Source organism: Sturnira hondurensis, unplaced genomic scaffold (genome assembly GCF_014824575.4).
Source record: "Sturnira hondurensis isolate 20B ecotype Veracruz unplaced genomic scaffold, ASM1482457v3 Scaffold0002597, whole genome shotgun sequence".
NCBI classification, from domain to species: Eukaryota; Metazoa; Chordata; class Mammalia; order Chiroptera; family Phyllostomidae; genus Sturnira; species Sturnira hondurensis.
In genome coordinates, this window is record NW_028075228.1 from 4,771,954 (window position 1) to 4,792,538 (window position 20,585).

Genomic DNA, 20,585 nt, shown 5'->3' on the forward strand with positions numbered 1-20,585 from the left:
AGCTCACCCATTTAAAGTGTACAACTCCATGATTTTTTGTATAGTCACAGGTATGCGCACTCGTCACCACAGTCAAGATTAGGACATATTCATCATCCCGAAGGGAAACCCCATTCCCATTAGCTACTGCTCCCCACCCCTCCTTATCCCTACCCCAGCCCTAAGCAACTGCTATTCTACTCTGTGTTTCTGTAAATTTGCCTGTTCTGCCTACCACGTATAAATGGAAGTGTATAACAGGCAGCCCCGTGTGTCTGGCGTCTTTGACTCAGCACAATGGCCTCCGGGTTGGCCTGTGTCGTCGTGTGTGCTTCATTCCTGTTTGTGGCTGAGTAATGTTCTGTTGTGGGGACGGACCACACTTTGTTTATCCATTCATCCATCGCCGGGCTTTTATTTTTGTAGTGAATAATGACCTGGCTATTTGTTATGTTTCACAGAACTGCACACACACAGAGTGTACTTTACTGCATGTTAATTTCTAGGAAAAGGACACGGGCCGCTTTCACTTTCTATCTCTTGGACCATTGTCTCGGGTTGCCCTGAGCTGCCGAGGGAGAAGTCCGCGTGGGAAAGGCCAGGTGTCCACTGGGCCCCTGCTGAGGCCAGCCTTCCCCACACAGCAGGCATTTGAGTGAAGCTGTACCACCGAGAGACCCCGCTGGGGCGGTAGAATCTCCTAGCTGTGTCCCACCTCCTTAGTTAAATTGTTGTTGTTTTAAGCCACCAAATCTGGGTGTAGTTTGTGACTGGGACAGCTGTGGTGTGTGCCTAAAGGAATTCATCGGGAAAGTCCCTGCCCCTGGCCAGCTTCATCCAGGTGCAGATGGAGGCAGAGGCCTGCTGATGCCTCCTGACAACGGGGTCTCCCTGCTCCCACCCTTTCCCCTCACCACCCCCTCTTTGCGGCAGATAGCACTTGCCTTGAAAGATGGGAGTCAGGTTTCTTCCCTCCGTGATTTGTCCCCAGCTCTCATTTTTCACCACTTTCTTATCCAGTGTCTTTTGTTCCTCTCACCTGCTATGTACACTCCTCAAAGATTTTTTTTAAAAAAAGCTTTGTTGAGATACAGCTCACATGCATAAAATTCATCCATTTGAAGTGTGCAGCTGGATGGGTTTCAGCCCGTCTGCATCGCCTGTGTCCTGCTTGCCCTGTGTCTGCAGGTCTCCCTCGAGGAGTCAGCCCACAGGTAGGCACCTTGCTGCCTCGTTCCCAGGGTATCCCCAGCATCTACAGCAGTGCCTGTCTGGCACACAGAGCAAACACTTGGTGAATATGAGTCAACTGCATGAACAGAAAGTCAGCAAACTCCAAAAAGATGGTGATAGACAAGCTGGCCTTAATTCAAGGATATGGGTAGGTCCTTAGGACAAGGGCCCCGGCCTCAGCTGACATGCATGAGGCCCTCTGGAGAGATGGGTTTCAGTCCTCTCTGCAGAACCAAGCCCCCTGCAGACTTGCCTGTCTTGTACCTGCTGCATCTCTGCCATCTCTGAGTTAGGGGACAGCAATCTTGGCTGATGGTTGAATGAAAGTTAAGGACACCCCCAGTTAATGTCACATATTTGCATCCTATAGGGGACCGTCTGGGGATGCAATAACCCACATAGGTACTTTAAAGGGTGGTTGTTTCCCAGTAGTTGACAGAAAGGGATCTGAGCTGGCAGACTCGTATTAATATCCAGCTCCCTGCAGAGCAGGTGCCTCTGGGGTCTGATACAGGCCCACGGTGCTCTGATTCCAGCCACAGCCACAGCGGCGGTTCGGGACAGGCTCAGCTGGTGGGGCAGCATCATCACTTTGCCCCCGAGGCCTCTTCTCAGACACTGAACAGCTGCCTGGGCCCAGAGCAGCCCGGGAGTCGGGGACACCCAGACTTCTGGGAGAGCTGTGTCCGGGGAGGCAGAGGCGGGTAAATGCTTCTCCTCCTTCCTCTGGCAGGTGACACAGGAACACACCCGCTGCCCCAATGTGTTGACACTCCTCCAGCAAGAGGTGCCATCTGTCTCCCCCACCCTAAACTTGGGGTACCTTTGTGATGGCCTCAAGGACTGGAATGCAGCAGGCACCCTGTGACTCCCCTGGCCACGTTTGAAGAAGCCTTGTGGCTGCTGCTGCTCACACGTGCCACACTCACTCCGGGGGCGGAGCATAAAAAGTATGGGTGGGGCCACCAGGCGAGACCCAAGGAATTGGGCGGGGTGGGGGACAGAGGGAGAGAGATCAGGAGTGAGGGGGAAAGGGACCCTGTAGGGCCCCAGCTGGGCGTACAGGAGCCCCAGGTGGGAGCTGTGTGGCTGACCCAGTCAACCCCCAGATTTGTCAGCAAAAATAATTGAATATTATGGTTTTAAGCCATTACTTGGGGATGACTTATAACTCAGGCAAGTGCCCTGACCAGGAATTGAACCTGCAATCTTTCTTTGCGGGACGATGCCCAGCCAACTGAGCCATACCAGTCAGGGTGAAAAGTATCATTTCTAACCTAAGATTCTCCTGAAGTTGAAATGAAAGAATCCCAGTGACTTTAGCATCTGGCAGCCAGTGTCCCGTTTGGGGCAGCTCACTGGCTCAGAGGCCAATCTGAACCCAGTTTCCAGGTGTGATGGGCACGGCAGGTACCGTGTACCATCCTCCCGGGGCTGAATTGCTGGAGGTGCCCAGTTGTGGCTGGCCTTGTCTGCCGGCCTTGTCTGCCGGCCTTGTGAAACCACCGCAGGGCAGGGCACCCTCTTATTCTTGGGTCCCAAGGGAAGTAAAGTGAACTCTCTTCTTACAGAGGTGACACTGTATCCTTCTCATCAAGATAATACATTACTTGTCATAAACTATGTTTCCCTGGCTTCTGGTTTTCTTTTCTACTCAAATTACCCCCCCCACTGGCACAAATTTGAGCAAACAGTTTCATTTCAGGTCAAAGGACTTAGTGCTGCAATCAAGGATCTGAATTAAATTCCTGGCAAAATACAGTAATTAGAAGCACAATGAAAGCAGAATCAAAATGTCCCAGCATCCCGCAACACTAAAAGGCAGTCTGGTTAATTTCCAAATTATATTTGGTCTCAACATGCAAGGGGTTCTTTTTTATTTGGGCAGAGAAAATAAAACTAAAGATCATTACAATAACCACACAAGACTAGGAATGTAATTATAAAGTAAGCCATACCCTAGCAGGCAAATCATTTTAATGTGTTTCAAGAATTGAGTACTCTGTATAGAATTAAAAAAAAAAACATGCAGGAAATTAATTAAAAAGAAATAAGACACAGAAAAGCTTTGAGTGTCATAAAGTTACAAATACAAAGGCAGCAAATTAAAAAACAAACACACAATTACAGATTTTGGTAACATTAGTAGCCAGAACATACCCAATGAATTACTCGTCAAATACCTAATTTTGACAGAAGGCTGGTGGTAATGATTAACTTCAATCTGTCCAAAGGACTTTATTCATCCTTCAATTGCAAGGAAACCTGTAAAGATGGCTTTAGGTACCTTTGAAAGGGTGGAGTTCTTTTTTTCAAAGAAAACTGACCTGCAAGGTTCTCCCCGCTGCCCCCCCCACCCTCACCAGATTTGCACATTCATTCAACTCTTTAACTAAGGCAACCAAAAACAAATTTGAGATCCCCAGAACATCCTTAGAAGCCACCAATCATATTCACGTTAGAAAAAAAAAAAGAAATGAACATCCTCCAATGCTGAGGGCAATAATTCTATAAAGTGCAGGATGGCTCACTCTTACAGATTTTGCGGACTTCACGTTACGATTTCTTTAAAACAAGGGTGGACGAGATTGGATCGGGACCCCAGCTACGCCCTGGGTAGAGAAATGACCCGTATGAGAAAGGTGATCTATGAGTCCGTCCTCAGGCATCTTTTCAACTCCGTGCGCACTGCTGAGGTAGGAGCTTTGGAAGAAGTGCGGGACCTCTATTCAGGGAGTAAGAGTGTCCTCTTGGCAAGTCAGTGTCCTCTTGCTCAGTTGGGAGCCTAAGACAGTCATGGTCATACTCAGGGGCCATGTGTGACCTTACAAAACTCAAGAGTTGTATCAGATCACAGCCACAGAGGAGAGCAAGATCCAAGACAAAGCCATGTGGCAATGTCCCGGCACTGACCACAGGACATTTGCTGTCTAGTGCAAGCTCAAGGGGGAGGGGATAGGGGTGAGGTGGAAAACCCCGGCAGGCAACCTACAAAATGGTTATTAGCAAATGGTATCAAAAAGTATCAAAACATTTCAAAAAACTTTAAAAACTGCCAGGCTTGGCAGATGCGCTTGGCAGGATCTCCAAGTACCTACGGAGCTGCCCTATACTACAAAGGTTTGTCCTAAACTGCAGGACACCCTGCACTCCCCTCTGAAGACACTCTGAATCTGCAGAGACAGCGAGGATGTCCAGGCCACAGCTGGAACTACCTGTCCAGGTTAGGGACCAGCAGTTTGAGAGTCTAGCCCCAAACTCCAAGAGCTAACGGGTCTGTGAGGTGCTGCTCAGGCTGCAGCTAGCCAAGCCATGCTGGGTAGAGACAGGCTAGTGACTCTGTAAGGGGGTGGGGATCCTCCCCCATCCCACATTGCCCACATTGCCAAAACGTCACACGTGGAGCCAGGGGCTTTGAACCACAGGTGAACTCACCTGAACTCACAGAGACCCTGGACCTCAGGAGAGGGACTCCACCCCCATTTGGCATTTGGGTTCCCACCCTAAACTGAACACCCCTCTGGGCCGGCTTCTCTTCTGGGGTTTCTACGAAGTCACACTGAGGCCAGGTCACCTTCCCCGTCGGGGGCAGGGGAGGAACATTCGGTATATAATACATGCATGAAGTTTTCTGCTCAGCTTAAGATCTAGAAGCCCTACCAGACAGCCTATCCAAAGGGCAGGACGTTGAAAATACTGACTGAGCCATCCGTACAAGCAAGTTGCTGAGACAGCGGAAAGCCTACCACAAGGGATAAGGGTTTCTCCAGCTTTTCTATCCCCGTCCATTACTCCATTTATGTCTTAAGCAAACTGGATTCTAACTGAGGATCAAACTCAAAACCTACAATATGAAGTTAAAAGTCTAGTGCTTTAAAAGTGAAAGAAAAAAAAAAACCTGGATAAAAGTCCACCATCCTTATTTTGAAAGACTAAAAAACAAAACAAAACAACTGATCCAGATATTCCCGAAGTTCAATTTGAAGCATCAACAGTTTGATGGGACAATAGCGAGTGTTGCCGTTTTTGTCTCAAGACGGCGGCCTGCAAGAATCTGGGTCTTCGTCACTTGGGTTTGAAACAAGACCTTCGAGATTATGCAGTTCAAACGGCCATCGATCGGCCTAAGCACAGCCCCAAGCTCTGCCAAACCGAGTTAAAAGCCATTTTCTCCCACTAGTTGGACGGCACAGTGGAGTGACTTCCATCTCGAAGCACAGACGACAAAAACTGGCACGGGCCCCGCCCCTTGGCGTTCCCACGCGCAAGCCCCGAGATCGGGATGCTCTTTCCCACCGACCCTGATGAGCTTGAAAAGCTTTCTTAGTGTGAGTGGAGCCGCCACCAATTATTTGATGTTGGTCCACAAGAGTCCACTTGAAAAGAAATGTCCCCTCAACCTCAATATTAGCTTCTAAGCCATGTAGGTTACAAACTGCCTTCATAACGGAATGAGACATCGAAAATACTCAGTGCGGGACACTGTGATTAACGAAGGCACAAGTCAGAAAAGAGGCCAGAGGCCTGCATCCTGGGACGTGTCCGGGCAGTCCAAATTGCAGCTGGCTTAAGCTAAAAACTGATGGCTGCCCTCTCCCCAAGGTCAAAGTCATCTGTCTCCACAAAGCACAGTCTTTCTAAGAGCGCTTCCTCACCCACCTCTGGCTGCTGGTTGACCACCACTTGGTTTATGACTTGGGCTGAGCAGGGGAGAAAAGACCATATTTTTCCTGCCTTGTAAAGCGTCTTCAAGTGATGAAACCTCTCCTGGAATAGAAAGGTGCTACGCTATCCCGAAGCTGGTAGAAGTTCTGCAAAACATGTTTCGTGGAGGGCTGAGACTAGGAACAAGACAAAAAAAAAAAGGGTTTCAGGCTCAGTGAAGTTTGGTGCTGGTTGATGGAAGGTTAGCAGTTAATGCAGGACTTTTCAGAGCCTTTAATACACAGAAGGGTTGTCATGCCACAAGAGCGCAGCTTTTTGGTTGGTCTGTGTGTGTGCCTTGCAGAACTTCTCAACAGTTTTCAAGCCTCCAGGGACTCCCACATACCAGGACCTAGCTAGCTACGCAGACTGCTTGCCCAACTAGCAATGGAGGGCAATGATATGGGTTCTGAAGCTTTAAACGACCAGTCACTCTCAGCTCTCCTGGTTGTTCTCAAAATCATGGTAAACCTTGAAGGCAAGGCAAGGAAGTGCAGTAAAGGCAAAAAAAAAAAAAAAAAAGAAATAAAGGTAACTGAGATTCATAGTCTAGTATCAATGTTAACCTCACATCTTCAAGTTTTCTCCTCTCTGCAACCAGTTGGCTGCCAAGGTACAGATCATCAATGCTTCCTCTGGCTTGTGATCCAACCTGATCACATTCCTCTCCTCCCATCATATTATATTTGTTACACAGCATCTTGGGCATGAGTCTCAAACTCTCCTTAAAGGGCACATACTCTTGATGCTCTAGTGACTGCAGAAATCCACGCTCGGTGGTCACACATCTCAAAAGGAGGTGCCAAATATTTTAACAGCTTATATAGACTGAAACAGCTTCAACCCTGGGAGGAGCCTGGCCACGATTTCATTCAACTCTGTCACTTAATGAATGAGGAAACAGCTCAAGACTTGTTACAGAATGTGCCCAGCAGCACAAAACTACTTAGACTTAGCAGCAGACAGCTGGGACCAGGGTCTGTCCCTTGAGTGGGCGAGGTGGGGAGACCCCCAGCCTTCTGAGGGATGAACGTGTGCTCACTCATGTCAAAGCCTTCAACGCTGCTAGGAGCCAGAGTCACAAAGGACAAGGGCAAACTCAAGGGCGCTCCCTGTTCCTTTCCTGAGAACTGAATGTCAGTTTAGGGGCTCAGCGCATCAGAAGCAGTGGGTGCTAGGAAAAAGGTTCAAGAAGGGGCAAATTACAGACTATTTAGGAAGAGCTTCACGCCTGCTCCCCCCTTCCTCCCCAGTCACCTGCACCCTTTTAGCTTCAGGAAGAGTGCCAACCAGGAAAACTGAGAGTGTCCAGAAACAAGTTACCTGACACCTCCCAGGTGAGAAGTTTCACGTCTCACTTCTGGTCTGGTGAGCTGGTGACCCTTGGTCGCTTCTCCACCCTCTCGGGGTCCCTGTGTCCCCGCTTAAAAAAAGGACTACGCTTGACCTTGCCAGTGACTCCCAAACAATGTTCAGCCATTCCAGGAACTGGTTAAAACAGTTTCCAGCCACTCCCCCACCACTTCTGGTAGTTTTAGACCCAATTATTCTGAGGCAGGGCCCAGGAACTGGCATTTTTAAAAGACCAGTCAAGTTTGGGGAGGCAGAGACTAGAGGACCTGAAATGTCCCGCCGAAGCCTCCAGCTTCACTCCAAGGATCTCTACACAACCCCTGCCCCAGCCACTCTCAGGGGCATGGTTGGGAGGACCCCCGAAGATCTGTAATGTGGGGAGAAGCCCTGAGCAGACATAAGGGGACATTTCCTGTCTAGGCCCAGGTTTAATTATTCAAGCAAGATAATATGTAAAATTACGTAGAATATTTAATTGGTTACGCTGATATAGAAATACCGAGAATCATAAAAGTAAAAAAAAAGCTGCTACGTGGTGCATAATGGTTCCAGGGTTCTAGGAAGTTGCTCCTGGTCTACAGATACTTGGGAGGTGGTTTTGGGGACAAGGCCCCAGCAGGCACGGGCGGGGTCACTGGCCCCGGTCTTGGTGCCTCTTGGCCTTGCCCTTCTTCTTCTTGTCCTCCAGCCGCGGTTTCAGGGCACAGACGCAGGCAGACACGCCGGCAATGGCCTTGGGCAGGTCAGTGCCCTTGCTCCACTTGTCCTTCTCTCGGTCGTACACCTGGACCGTCTTGGAGAAGGCCGTGTTCTCCCAGCTATAGCCGCCCAGGATGTAAATGCGGCCCTCCCACACGGCCACGCCGGACTCGCTGTTGGCGTGCAACAGCGGGGCCACTCGGGTCCACTGGTTGCACTGCGGGCTGTAGGCCTCGACGCCCAGCACGTCGAAGCGCTCCATGGACTCCACGCTGTCGTCGCTGCCCCCGATGGAGTAGATGCGGTCCTCCAGGCTGCACATGCTGTGCCAGCCCCGCGCGGTGATCATGGGCCGGCGCTCCTCCCACACGTCTGTCCGGTGGTCGTAGCACAGCAGGTTCTTGCGGTAGGGACCAATCTGGTAGTCATGGCCCCCCGAGATGTACACGAAGTCTTTGTAGATGGTGCCCGCATGGCCATACGTGAACCTGGGGAGAGATGAACGGAGGGATGGATGGAGAGATGATGAGGGGCTCAGTGCCGCCCTGGGCTGGACCTCCACTGCCAAGGCCTCAGACTTTTCCTCTGCAAAAGGGGACGACCTGTCCCCTCAGGGGTGTGTGGGGATTTGAGGGGATAACACAGAGCAGGCACCCTGTGATTACTTTGTGGATGGCAGCTGTCACTGCACAGGGAGTGGCAGGGCAGGGCAGGTAAACAGACAGCTTTGCAGTCACACTGCCGGGGAAAGAATCCCCAGCTCTGTCCCCCTCCATTTCCCCACCTGAGAAATGGGCACTAACTATGAACTGCTGGCCTTCTGATAAGGGCTGAAACAGCAACACACGCTGTGGAGGTGACATACGTATCTGAACAACTACTTAACAAATGGGGGATGCAACAAAGTGCCAACCTTAAGGCATTCTGGAGAAGTCGAGATTACAGGGACAGAAAAGGTCAGTGGTGGCCAGTAGCTGGGAGGAAGGGGTGGGAGGAGGGAGTGGAGCACGAGGGATTCAGGGCAGGGAAGCTCTTCTGTGCGGTTCCACCGGGGCGGCGGCCTGCACCGTGAGCCCGGGGAGTAAACAGACTCAGACACCGAGGGGTGTCTGTCTCAATGGCAGAGCTGACACATGCACTCGAATGGCCCAGAACAGGAACCCCAACCCGTCACCACCAAGCCCCCACCCAGCTATTTACAAGCAAGGAAATTCTCCCTTGAACTAGAGGCCAGAAAAATCCAGAAACTGAGGTGGACTGAGTTGTAGCCCAACAGGCACCACCTTTGAAATCTGCCACAAAACCCCCAATCACCTGGGCAAGCCGGCCACGTAGGACCAGGAGTCGGTCTTGGGACTGTAAGTCTCTACGGAAGAGAGAGCTCCATTCTCATTCCGGCCACCGACGGCCACTAGCATGTCTTCAATGGAGGCAAGGTAGAAATCCACACGACGCTGGTTCATGGAGGCCACCTGTGAAGGCATGACACCTGTACCTTCCCTTCCCCAGACCCCGGACAGCGTCAACATCTAGCATCCCTTCCCAAAGGTGTCCTACGGACCACTCAAGACTAGGAATGGGAGGCAGCGGCCAAGTGAGTTTGGGGAAAGGGAGCCAAACGTCAAGAAAGAAGGCTCTTTGGGAGGGACTTCCCGGAGTTCCCAAGGACCCCCGAGACCCTGCAAATCCCCAGGAAGGGTCTGGAGGACACAGCTCCCCAAACTTGTTTGGCCATGTATCCAGCCTCGTATACTTGAATCCTGTAGGACATGCAGTTCACAACGGCTAATTTAGTGATTTCCTGAAATAAAAATTCACTTTTCCTCTTGCCACTCTCATCAGATAGTTTTTAAATTAATGCTGATCACCATCCATGTTAACAGGCAAAAACTGGCACTCAAGAGGAAATGAAAAAGCAGAAAACCCACCTTTTTAAAAAATAATCCAAGCAAAACACACAAAGCAACACAGCCCCGTGGAGCCCGTGCGTCCAGGCTGCCATGGCTACAAAACTTTCGGGGATGGGCTCCAAAGCTCAGAGCCTCTTTCTTGCGGCAGCACTTCCACCTTGGTGGGTGGTTTTAGATTTCTGAGAATTAACACAGAAGATCACCAGAGTCCATTCTGAGTTCTGAGCTCAGAAAAACACCAAGTTAAGTAAAATCAGCGGTGCAAGTATAAAGACCAAGGCCGACTTTAATGGATGTGGCCTGGAACGGTGTTCGTGGAGCAAAGGAACTGCCAGACACCTGCCAATCCGGACACCTGCCGGACAGTGCGCTACAACCCCTGACCCTGGAGGGTCAATGTCCCTCCACCCATTCCAGAGGGAGAGGCTGAAATTTGGAGAGGGCAAGGTACAAGTCTGAAATGCCCAGCCACAGTTTAGCCAAACTGGGATGTGAACTCGGGTCTCACGCCAAGACCTGTGTTCTTCCCAGACTTAGCTGCCACACCTGCCAGAGGTGTGAGCCTTCACGGCCTACTTAAAGCAGCTCCAAACCCTTCCGAAAGTGGAGCTTGGCGGAGATTCCGAGCCACAGGGAAGAGTTTGAACTATGGGTGAACTCTCTAGACTGGTGCTATCTGATAAGGTCGCCACCAGCCTCCTGCGGCCATTGACACGCAAATGTAAATTAGTTAAAGTGAAATCCAACAGAAAATTCAGTCCTTCAGTCCTACTGGCTACATTCCAAGAGCCCAGTTGCCACAAATCGTTTGTGGCTACTGTATCAGATACTGCAGATGTAGAATGTTTCTGTCGGTGCCCAGAGTAGTGGACTGACCCTGCAGAAGGTCAGCCCTCATGCGGGCACAGGGGAGGGTGGGAACTAGGTGGCTCATCAGCACTTCATCATTACACCTTATTCAGAAGCAGGAACTGGTCAAGGCCAGAGAGAAGGGAGGGGCAGTCAAGGCTAGGTTAGAGAGATTGAAAGTCCTCAAGAGTAAAGAAAGAATCTGGCTTTAATCTCACCTTGATCCACTGTTTACAGCGGGGGTCATACCTATAAAGAAGATTGGACGCTGCGTCCCCTCCATTGTCCCTCGAGAAGCTGCCACCAGCGATGAAGATGAACCCCCCCAGCACGGCAACACAGTGGTGGCTCCGCCGGGCCGGCAGGGGTGTCTCCTTGACCCACTGCTCGCTCTTGGCGTCCAGGTAGCAGGTGTCATCACTGAGCTCCAGACACCGTTCAGAGACCTCGCCGCCCACAAATAGCAGGCACTCCTCGTTGGTGCGGAGCGCTGTGCGCTTGGTCTGCATGACTGGCTGGGCTGCCAGGCTGTTGTGGTAGCGCACAGCCTCCTCGATGAAGCCTTCGCAGTTGGCCTCCCGGGGCAGCAGTGAGCACACAGCTGGCTTGACTCGGTGCAACAGGTCGTTCTTGGGGATGAGTGGGAAGTGGATGTGCTCCAGCACCTGGTAGGCGTGGGCCTCGCGCTCCGGCTGCTGCGTCAGCCACTGCAGGGCGGCCTGCAGCAGGTCATGCTCACATTCCCGCTGCACCTCGCTGCTGCTCAGGTAGACGCACAGCTTCTGCATGGAGATGTTCTGCAGGAAGTCGGGCGTGAAGGACAGTGTGCCGAAGTGGCTCAGGATAAAGCCATCGATAAAGGCATCCAGCCGCTTGAGGCTGTAGATGGAGGCCAGCTCCTGCAGATACAGGTAGTTGTCCTCGCTCACCTCCTGCTCTAGGTACTCACAGCAGAAATCCACCACAGTCCAGATCTGCAGCAGGTGGGCCGTCTCCAGGATGTAGTCAATGTTGCCTCCATCCAGCGCCAACTCTCCGCCATACAAGAAGTCCACCACGGCCTTGAGGCCAATGTAGGAGGCACCAATCAGCTCCACCTCCTTCTGGAAGGCCTCACGCATGCCCAGGGTGAACATGGAATTGAAGTAGTCGCTGCACACAGCCAGCAGGTTGCGGTGAGCTGGCACGCGCTGCTCGTCGGCCACCAGGACAATGTCACAGAAGAGGCCATGTAGACGCTGCTCATTCAGCCGCTGCAGCACTGTAGTTGAGTGCTCAGCCCAGCGGTATACCTGTGGAAAAGCATCTGGTTGCACCCGGGCCCAAAGAGAAGAAGCGCACCAACCGCAACCCACCCACAGTTGCAGGAGTCCATCTGGTGGGACACGCTCAGCATTTTAAACACAGACGACTGAAGGAGAATGAGAAGTAAGAGAGAGTGCACTGCAGGAAATAAGTGTGTGCATGGATTATACACATCCTTCCTTCTTCTCCTTCTCGGTAATGAAAATTCCTAAAAGCAACCTTCCTTCCTTCTTTCCTCTCTTCCTCATTTCCCTCTTTTCCTTCTTTAGGAATCAGATTCCTAAAAGTGTCCTTTCTTTCTTCCTTTCCTCCCTCCCATTCTTCCTGTGGGTCAGGAGACTGTTAAAGTGCTGTCCTGTCGGGATGGAGAAGCGACTCCAGACATAACCTCTACAGTCAGACAGGACCAGGGTTTGCCCCAGCCCTGCCGCCTTCCAGCTGTGTGCCCTTGGTTGAGCCACAAGGAGGCTCTGAGCCTCCATTCCCTCACCGTACAAGTGAGGGTGAGGGTAGTCACCACCCGGGTCCCGGGGGCGGGGAGTTGTTAATGAGATGGTCATGGCACAGAGCCTGCTCGAGGGAAGCTGTTGTGATTGTCAGTCCCCACTGAGGCTCTGTGCTGAAGAGGACAGCTTTCTCTGTGCCTTAGAAAGGCATGTGGTCATGCTACAGAGACTTCCATGTCTAGTGATCCAAACCAAGGTGCTCTGGAGATCCTACTTTCAGAAACATGGCTTTGCCGCCCATTGCTGGAGTCTGAACAGATACGATGTACGTAAAATGTGAGAACACTGTATTCTCCTGAGGGCTTATCTGTACCCTGCACTGTGCTGTGCACTTGACCTGCACTCTCATTGGAGCACCACAAAAACCCTCCAAGGGAACGTCTATTATCATAATGCTCATTTTCTGGATGAGGAAAAATGAGGTCAGAGAAACTGAGAAACTTGCTCAAAGCCCGTTAGTGACTGTGGCAGGGCTAAGATTTGAACCTAGGCCTGATTCCAGAGCCCAAACCTATAATCACCACACTACACTGGAATTAATGAATCAATTAATACGAATAATGCATATGAATCAATTCTGTAAATTTAAGTTGGGAGGCATCTACTGGGTGCTATATGCCTGGCATGTGCTTTTGAGGACATGAAAATATGTCAGACCTAGGCAATCGTCTCTAGATGCACAGAGGACTAATCATGCTTTTGGCTTTCAGGATACTGGGCACTTCCTTATTTCCTCACTACAAAAACAACAAGAAAATTTCGATATAGAGAAAAACAAGCCATTCAGAAATATCAACTAGGGAGCCGGTCGATCTGAGAGCAACTGAGGAGAAGGGCTGGCTGGGCGCAGAGCGTGAAAAGGGGAGGTGGTGGGAGGAAGCGAGATGGGCTGAGGGCTTAGTAGTTGTGAGCAGCTGTGCGACCGGCTTACAAGTTGCCGAACTCTTACAGGTTCCTTGTCCACACGTGTCCTAGAGCAGTGGGTCTCGTTTCTCTCTTCCCCTCCAAATCTGCTCTTTATTGCTTCTGGCGCATCTGCGGTTGAGGTCCCTTATTTCCCTATGGTTCTGCCTCATCTGCTAATTCCAACATCAATTGCTCCGTCTACATTACGGGAGTGGACAATGACCTCACACTCTGACGAGGACACCAGACGGGTACTGCCTACAGCTTCCTCCCCATCCAAGTTCGCAGAGCCAGACTCCGCCGCTCTTCTGTTACGGGATGGTTTCTCCCAGGTTGCGTACACGGATAACTCCATCTACTCTGCTTAGTAGCAGAGGAAGCAAGGTTAGCTGGTTTGGGCTTCTCATTAAGCAGAAACGGCCTGGGCTCCAACACACTCTGGCTTGGAGCCCCTCTGGGGTGTGGATTGGAGAAAGGAAATTAAAAAGCGCCACAGCAGCAGGCTGTCCTCTAATAGTAAAAGCTCAGTGTCCCGAGAGAAGGGAGTGAGGGGCATCGGGTGGGCTGTCTGCCCACCCGGTGCCCCTGGTTGTCTCTAAGCTGATGGGGTGCTCCACACTTAAATGGGGACACACGTGACCCCAGGCTGCTGTGTGAAAAGAGAAACAGCCCCAAGGGGCAGGGATCAGGGAAAGCCCCGGATGACAGCTGCCGAGGGGAACCATCTGCTCCAGTGAGCCAGGACATGGAAAAGGGCAGCGCTGCTTCTCAAGCTGGGTCTCCATGCTAAGTAGGCACATTTAATTCTGTACCTGGGTCTCTATTACAGCCCGTTTCCGATTATTTTAATGCAGCTGCAGAGATGAGAACTTTCAAAAATCAGACCAGTATGATTTCCCAATTTTAAAGAAACATCAAGAAGAGATGTCCCTTTTACAGCAGCATTTCACATAATTTCGGAGCCCCCAGCTCCCAACATTCTCTGATGGTATTAGCCCTGTTTATCCCTTCATTTCCTACATTAGGGACTTGATCAAAGGCAAGGCAAGGTGGGTGAAGAAACAGGTGCTCAGGAGCTAACACTGGACAGACACAGCAGGAATGGGGATTTCATGTGAAAAAAAGCACTCGGCATCGAAATGGATCAACACATTTTAGAGCCGACACATGAACAGGGATGGTCACACAATAGGACATTCTGCTGCACTGAGAAGGGACAATCTACCACCACACACAGCAACCGGGGCGAGTCTCAGATCATAATGCTGAGTGAAAGGAGCCAGGCACACCGGAGCACCTACCTCCTGACTCATTTATGCAAAGTTCAAGGGCGGGCAAACCTGCAGTGTTGGAAATTGGGAGAGTGGCAATGTACAGACTGGAGGGGCATGGCAATTATTATCTTTTTTAATTTTAATTTTTATTCTGGGTTCAGGCTACATGAGTGTGTTGATGGCTAGAAAATCAAGGTACACTTACAGTTAGGGACATAACTACAATCAACCAAGAGAACCCTACTTCTAAAAGCTTCAATTCAGAAAGAAAGCAACTCAGAATCTGGCTTTCAGGAACAAAGATTTCCAGCGCTATCAAACTTAGAAAGCTGCGCTGTCTGCTCAGCCAAGCCCTGGAACAAAGCCCCTTTGAGACAGCAGTGAGACCTTCCTGGGTTTTCACAGCAGATAAAGCCAGGCTTGGCAGCGCCTTCTCAGTAAGCGCGAATGGAAACAGGAGACCATTTCTCCAGAGAATCAACCTCTTCTGAAAATTACACCCTGTTTTTCTTTTATGCATATCTGTAGAACCTCTTTCTCTCATTTTTCCTCAAATCTATAATCTGCTCACAACTCCCTTTATCTAATGGGGTCTTTCTCAACCTTCTTTTTCAGTCTTTGAAGGTATTTTTTCTAATAGCCCCCATGAATTATTAACACCACATATATTCTGATTATCTATGCATGTAACTATATGCATAGCTGTGCTTCAGTCATAACAGGTAAAATTCTTTCCATATCCCAAGAACCAATTCCACTCTCTTGGGGGAAAGGTACAGATTCCACTCCCTGAAAATGCTGATCGAAGATAACCATAAAATTTAGTCTCCAAAAGAGGGAAGGGTGGTGTTACTGGTGAGTATAAAGAGGCAGGTGTAGTGGAGAGCTGTTCAGAAGATTGGTCTTCTGCTTCCAGCAGCTGCAGGGAGGGGCTGCTGCCAGGCCCTGCAGGAGTTTGTTGAAGGTACAGATTCCCAGGTCCAGCTCTCAGATTTTAGTTGAGCGGGTCTGGGGTGGGGCCAGATACGCATTTCTAGCGAGACGCCTTCCCCCTCACCTTCTCCCAGCGTGACTTTGATACAGTCAGTGTAACACAGGTTGGTAGTCCAGCTACCATGAGGTCCACCCTCATGCAGTCCTGGGACCTCAGAAAGTCACGATGGGGGAAGATCCTGGGACCTTAACGTAGGCAACGTTCTGCCCCGTGCTGTAAGGTCGGCACTGGCTTCTCAATGGACTTGTCCCTGGAGCTCTTGCGCCCCGAGAGGGGAATGGCAATCCCACAGCGTTTATCCTGTCCCACCCACCTCAAGGGTGAGGTGCAGAATAACTGAGTCGGGTCTCTAACATTCCTCACACTCCCAGCTCTCTGACTTATGGTTCCTCCACTCCTGGCCTGTGCTGCCTCTAAGGAGATTAGCACCACCACCAAGAACAAAAAATCAGCCCGTCCGTTCAGAATGAGCTCATCAGAAAAATGTCCCACTTCCTAGGCACTCTGCTCAGGTGGCGAGCGACCATCCACAGACCTTTGAAGATTCGCTGATCTTGTAGGGTCGAGACACTCTTGTCTGCCGGCTTCCCTCCATCATAGAGGACACAGTCCTACAACAAGAACAGGGTTTCTGAGCACACAGTGATAGTAACGACTCCAGATCGTGCATCAGTTGCGAGCTCTGCTGGACAACAGCAACGGCGAGGGTGAAAGCAGTCGCATGCTCACATGGAAGACAGAGGGCGAGGAAGCAGTGTCCCATCAACACAAGCAACTCGGATGCCGTGAGTTGAAAATATCAGGTTATTAGAATTAGAACATTTAACAAGGGTTCCTTTGGCATCTAAAATCCAACAAAACCATGTCTTTAGCTAAACTACCTCCTACAAATACCTACCTTCTGATGCCTGATCTCATAGAGGCCTGTAGCTAGACCAAGGCTATAATGACAAGAGTTATCATTTCAGGGCCCAGACAATGACCCTGGAACCAAGCTGTGGGATTTATTTACATGTGCTGTCTCATTTAACCCCCACAACTACTTGGCCAGGCTGATGTCACGTGTTCCATTTCACAGATGAGGTTACTGAGTTAAAGGTCACAAAGCTGGTAAACAGCTGGGAACCAAACCTGGGCCCTTCCTTGTGATGCTGTGCCAAATGTGACCAAGTCTTTGAGAGTGTCATACTTCTAAAATATGATGAAGGTGAGGATGTGGTGCAGTGATGACAGGTAAAACATGTTCTAGACATAGGTACTGGTTTAAGTGCTTTCTGAAGCACTTAAGAGTGTAGGGCACTGAATCCCTACAACAACCCCATGGGGCCAGCACTATTACTTCTCTCAGTTTGTGGAGGAGGAAACTGATAGCAGTGAGGGGAAGGAACTAGACAGCACCACACAGGAAGGAGCTGGCAGAGTTGGGATTCCAACCCAGCGTGGCTTCCATGCACTCAACCACTAGGCTATTCCACCTGGCCATAAAAAATTGAAAGGAAAGAAAGGACAGGACAGGACAGGACAGGAAAGGAAAGGAAAGGAAAGGAAGGCAGGAAGGAAGACAAAAAGAAAGAGAAAGAAAGAACGAACGAACACACACAAGTATGCAGGCAGGAAACCTTCTGGGGCCTTTGCCCTGCCTGGAACATTCAGGATAAACAAGAATGTTAACCTCTCTCGTCCTCACGGTCGCGTCTATGAAATGGGCTGGTGTGCCAGGTGACGTTAAGGTTTCTGCAAGCTTTGCAATGCCAAGCAACTCACTGACAGCACAGAGGCAGGCTTTGGGAGGCTTTGGGGGGCTTTGGGGGGCTTTGGGGGGCTTTGGGGGACTTTGGGGGAAAGGGGGGCACACAGAAGTAGGGCTAGGCCAGCGATGCAGGCACAAGCTACATACTGGGACTGAGGGTTTAAAGAGGATTTCTTCCCCTGCTATCCAGGTTGAGAAGAGTCCATTTGTTACCTACTGAACAAACAGCCTTTGCTAATTAAAAAAAGGTAACAAGAAGTCACCATTGTTTCAAGATAATTGCGGACACACCAGGGCCTACAGTGTTCCCAAAAGAGTAACTTCGGGTACAGTCCATGCTGTCCAGCTGCATGGGGGGAAGGAAGAGATTAGACTTCTGACGAATTAGCCACTTTGGGACAATGGCCAGCTATAGCCACCCCTGTCCTTTCTGACAGACCCCTAAGCAGATTGGGGGCTCAGAGAGGGAAGGGAAGGAAACCACATTCGCCCCTGCCTTCTTTGATTCACCTTCACCCTCCAAGGCAGCTGGCCCCGTCATTTCTGACACCTAGGCTCCGGTGGAGGAGGGGCTCACCCAAGGTCAGACCACAGAAAGCTGCAGGTCCCTCTCTCCACCACTCCAGGCAGACAGCCAAGGCTCCGTTCGCCCTGAGTGCTAAAAGCTTTCTTTTCTAGGCCAAGATTTCTAGAGAGAGTTTCCCCTTATGTAGGTTCCCTTTTGTCTCCGGGCAAGTGGGTTGGGGCCGATTTCTACAAGTGTTGGGTGTCTGCTGCCTTCGTGCTTCCTTGGAAGCAGACGAGGCGGATCAAGGCCATCCACACGGCCAGCGACGATTCCCAGTTATGCATAAAAGATCTTCTCGTAAACACGGGAACACGGGGCACGTCCGGCCGGGAGGGCCCCCAGGGAACCTCTGCTCTAACCTTTCTTACCCGGGTTTCGACCCCGAACCTGCTCGACCTCAGCGCTCGGGTAAACACACGTTGGGGAGATGGACGCGGCTGCCCGCCAGCACTCACCAGTCACCGGCAGAGTCTCCGGGGACGCTGCTGTGCGGCTCCTTCGGACCCGGCACCCCCTGGCGGAACTGCCGGCACAACGGCCGCCTAGGCAGGCTCGAGCCGGCTACGAGGAGGCGGAGAAGGCGGAGTCGGGACGTAACCCGGGCCGGTGCCCGAGGCGGGACGCGGGGACACTCACCTGGGCCGCGAGGACCGGCCGCACAGGCCGCACCTGTCCCACCTACGGGGGTGGCGGCGCCCCTCCCCCGGCTCCCCCCGCGCCACCGCACACCCTCCCCCAGCACAAAGGGAGGCCGCGAGTGGGCCGGACGGGGGTCGCACTGGCAGGGGCTGGGGTCGTCCCCGAGCAGGCCCGCCCCCCGCCCCCCGACGGCGCGCGGCGCCCGGTCGGTCCCGCGCCCGAGGCGTGTTGGCGGAGGCCCACCTGGGAGGCGCGCTACGGGCGCGGCGCCGAGACCCCCGGCGGCGGGGCCGGACTGGCGGGGCGGCGGGGCGCTGGCACAGGAGCCCCGGGGCCGAACCGGTGCGCAGCCATGGCTCCGCCAGGAAGTGCAAGGCCGAGGGCGGAGGCGCGCGCGGCCAATGGCGGCGGCCGAGAGGAGGTGGGCTCAGGCGGCGCCGAGGCGGGGCCTGCGCCCGGGGCGGGCGGCGTGCGCGGGGCTGTGCGGCCGGCTCCCCGCTCGGTCCGCGGCCCCCAGGCTGCCACAGTCACTCCGCCTGCTCCGTGTCTCCCACTGTGCCAGGCGCAGGGACACGGCGTGGACGAGACAGGACAGGTCCGGCCCCCGGCCCCGGGGACCTGATAAGTGTACAGCAGCTGAGTGCTGGGAAGCGAACGTCGCGATGGCATCTTCGCTCTCTCACCTGATTTCAGGCTTCGCTGGAAAGTCCCCCGCATTCACCCTAGAGTGAGGCCTTTGCTGACCTTCTATTCAGTCACATTCTCTTTCTTCACCCTTCTTCTAGCCTTACACCTTACTTTAGCGCCTACCATCATCTAATATTCTAAATCACTTTCTTTCTCATTGGCTTATTGTCTGTCTCCCCCGTAGAAACCCTCCAGGACTGGGTCTATGGCTGGGCTCAGCCAGGGCTGCTGGTTCAGTGAATATTTGTGGAATGAATGAAGTTAACCATCACCAATTAACCTGACCGTTTGTGAAACAGCTCCTGCTACATACAGCATAGATGAGCCTTGAAACATTATGCTTAATGAAAGAAGCCAGGTGGATACAAAGGAACACACATTACATGATTCCGTGTGTATGAACCGTCCAGAACAGGCAAATCTGTAGGAACAGAAAGTAGATTAAGTGGTTGCCAGGGGCTGGGGGAGAGGGGGCTGGGAAGGGGGGGGGGTGGTAAAGAATAAGGGATTTCTATAGAGGGTGATGAAAATGTTCTGAAATTAGATCGTTATTGATTATCACACAACTCTGAATAAACTAAAAGCCACTGGGTGTTATATGGGACTTGTATCTCAATAAAGCTGTAACAAAAACCCAAACCTCTCTCTTCCTGGTTTTCTGTTCCCTGTCTTCTGAAAGTGTCTAGAGCGTGTTTCCAGGGCCACATAAAGCATGGCTAGATGCAGCCAATGAAGGTGGGCCAGAAAAGAAAAAAAAAAGGTAGAGAGTCAGCATGACCAGGCACATCCTCAAGGCCTTTCTTTGTTCCTTCTCTTCTAGACACAACACTGGGCCCATCAGATGGGTCCCCGCAACGTGCCCTGGAGCCCCTCAGCAGGCTGGCCTGGCGCCGTCCCCACCCTGTCTAGAGCACATCTCACCAGAGGCTGCCTCTGCTGCAAAGCAAGGATATAACAGAGATTTGTGCAATGGTGGCAGGATTGTGTGTCTAGGCTCCAGGAGGGGCGGGTTGGCCGTGGGGGAGTTCCATTGCTTTCTTCTGAGTGAGCTTTGCCTCTGAGCCTCAGTGGCTTCGTCTGTGAATGGGCCTTCCCATCCCTAGTTTAGTCTGTTGTGCATCCACATCCTACATCTTTCTGAAAAGGGTTACCTTTGTGGGATTTTTTTTTTTTACTTTTTATGTCTGGGATTTGTATTAAATATTAATTTGTTCAACCCTGACGCGTGT

At 51.6% G+C, this 20,585-nt stretch overlaps 1 protein-coding gene across 3 annotated transcripts; it reads right to left on the reverse strand.

Annotated features, from left to right (window-relative positions):
* Positions 1 to 3,147: 3,147 nt before the first annotated feature.
* KLHL36 (kelch like family member 36) lies at positions 3,148 to 19,071 on the reverse strand. Of its 3 annotated transcripts, XM_037040274.1 has the most exons (6): positions 18,913 to 19,071; positions 18,486 to 18,591; positions 16,248 to 16,323; positions 10,946 to 12,019; positions 9,283 to 9,440; positions 3,148 to 8,456 (listed from the first exon to the last, which is right to left on the reverse strand). In XM_037040274.1, exons 3-6 carry the CDS (start codon positions 16,308 to 16,310, stop codon positions 7,901 to 7,903), a joined length of 1,851 nt encoding a protein of 616 aa, XP_036896169.1. In that variant the 5' UTR covers positions 16,311 to 16,323; positions 18,486 to 18,591; positions 18,913 to 19,071; the 3' UTR covers positions 3,148 to 7,900. The 3 variants fall into 3 exon arrangements, with proteins under 3 accessions (XP_036896169.1, XP_036896170.1, XP_036896171.1); XM_037040275.1 differs by lacking the exon at positions 18,486 to 18,591; XM_037040276.1 differs by lacking the exons at positions 18,486 to 18,591; positions 18,913 to 19,071 and adding an exon at positions 17,973 to 18,454.
* Positions 19,072 to 20,585: the final 1,514 nt, after the last annotated feature.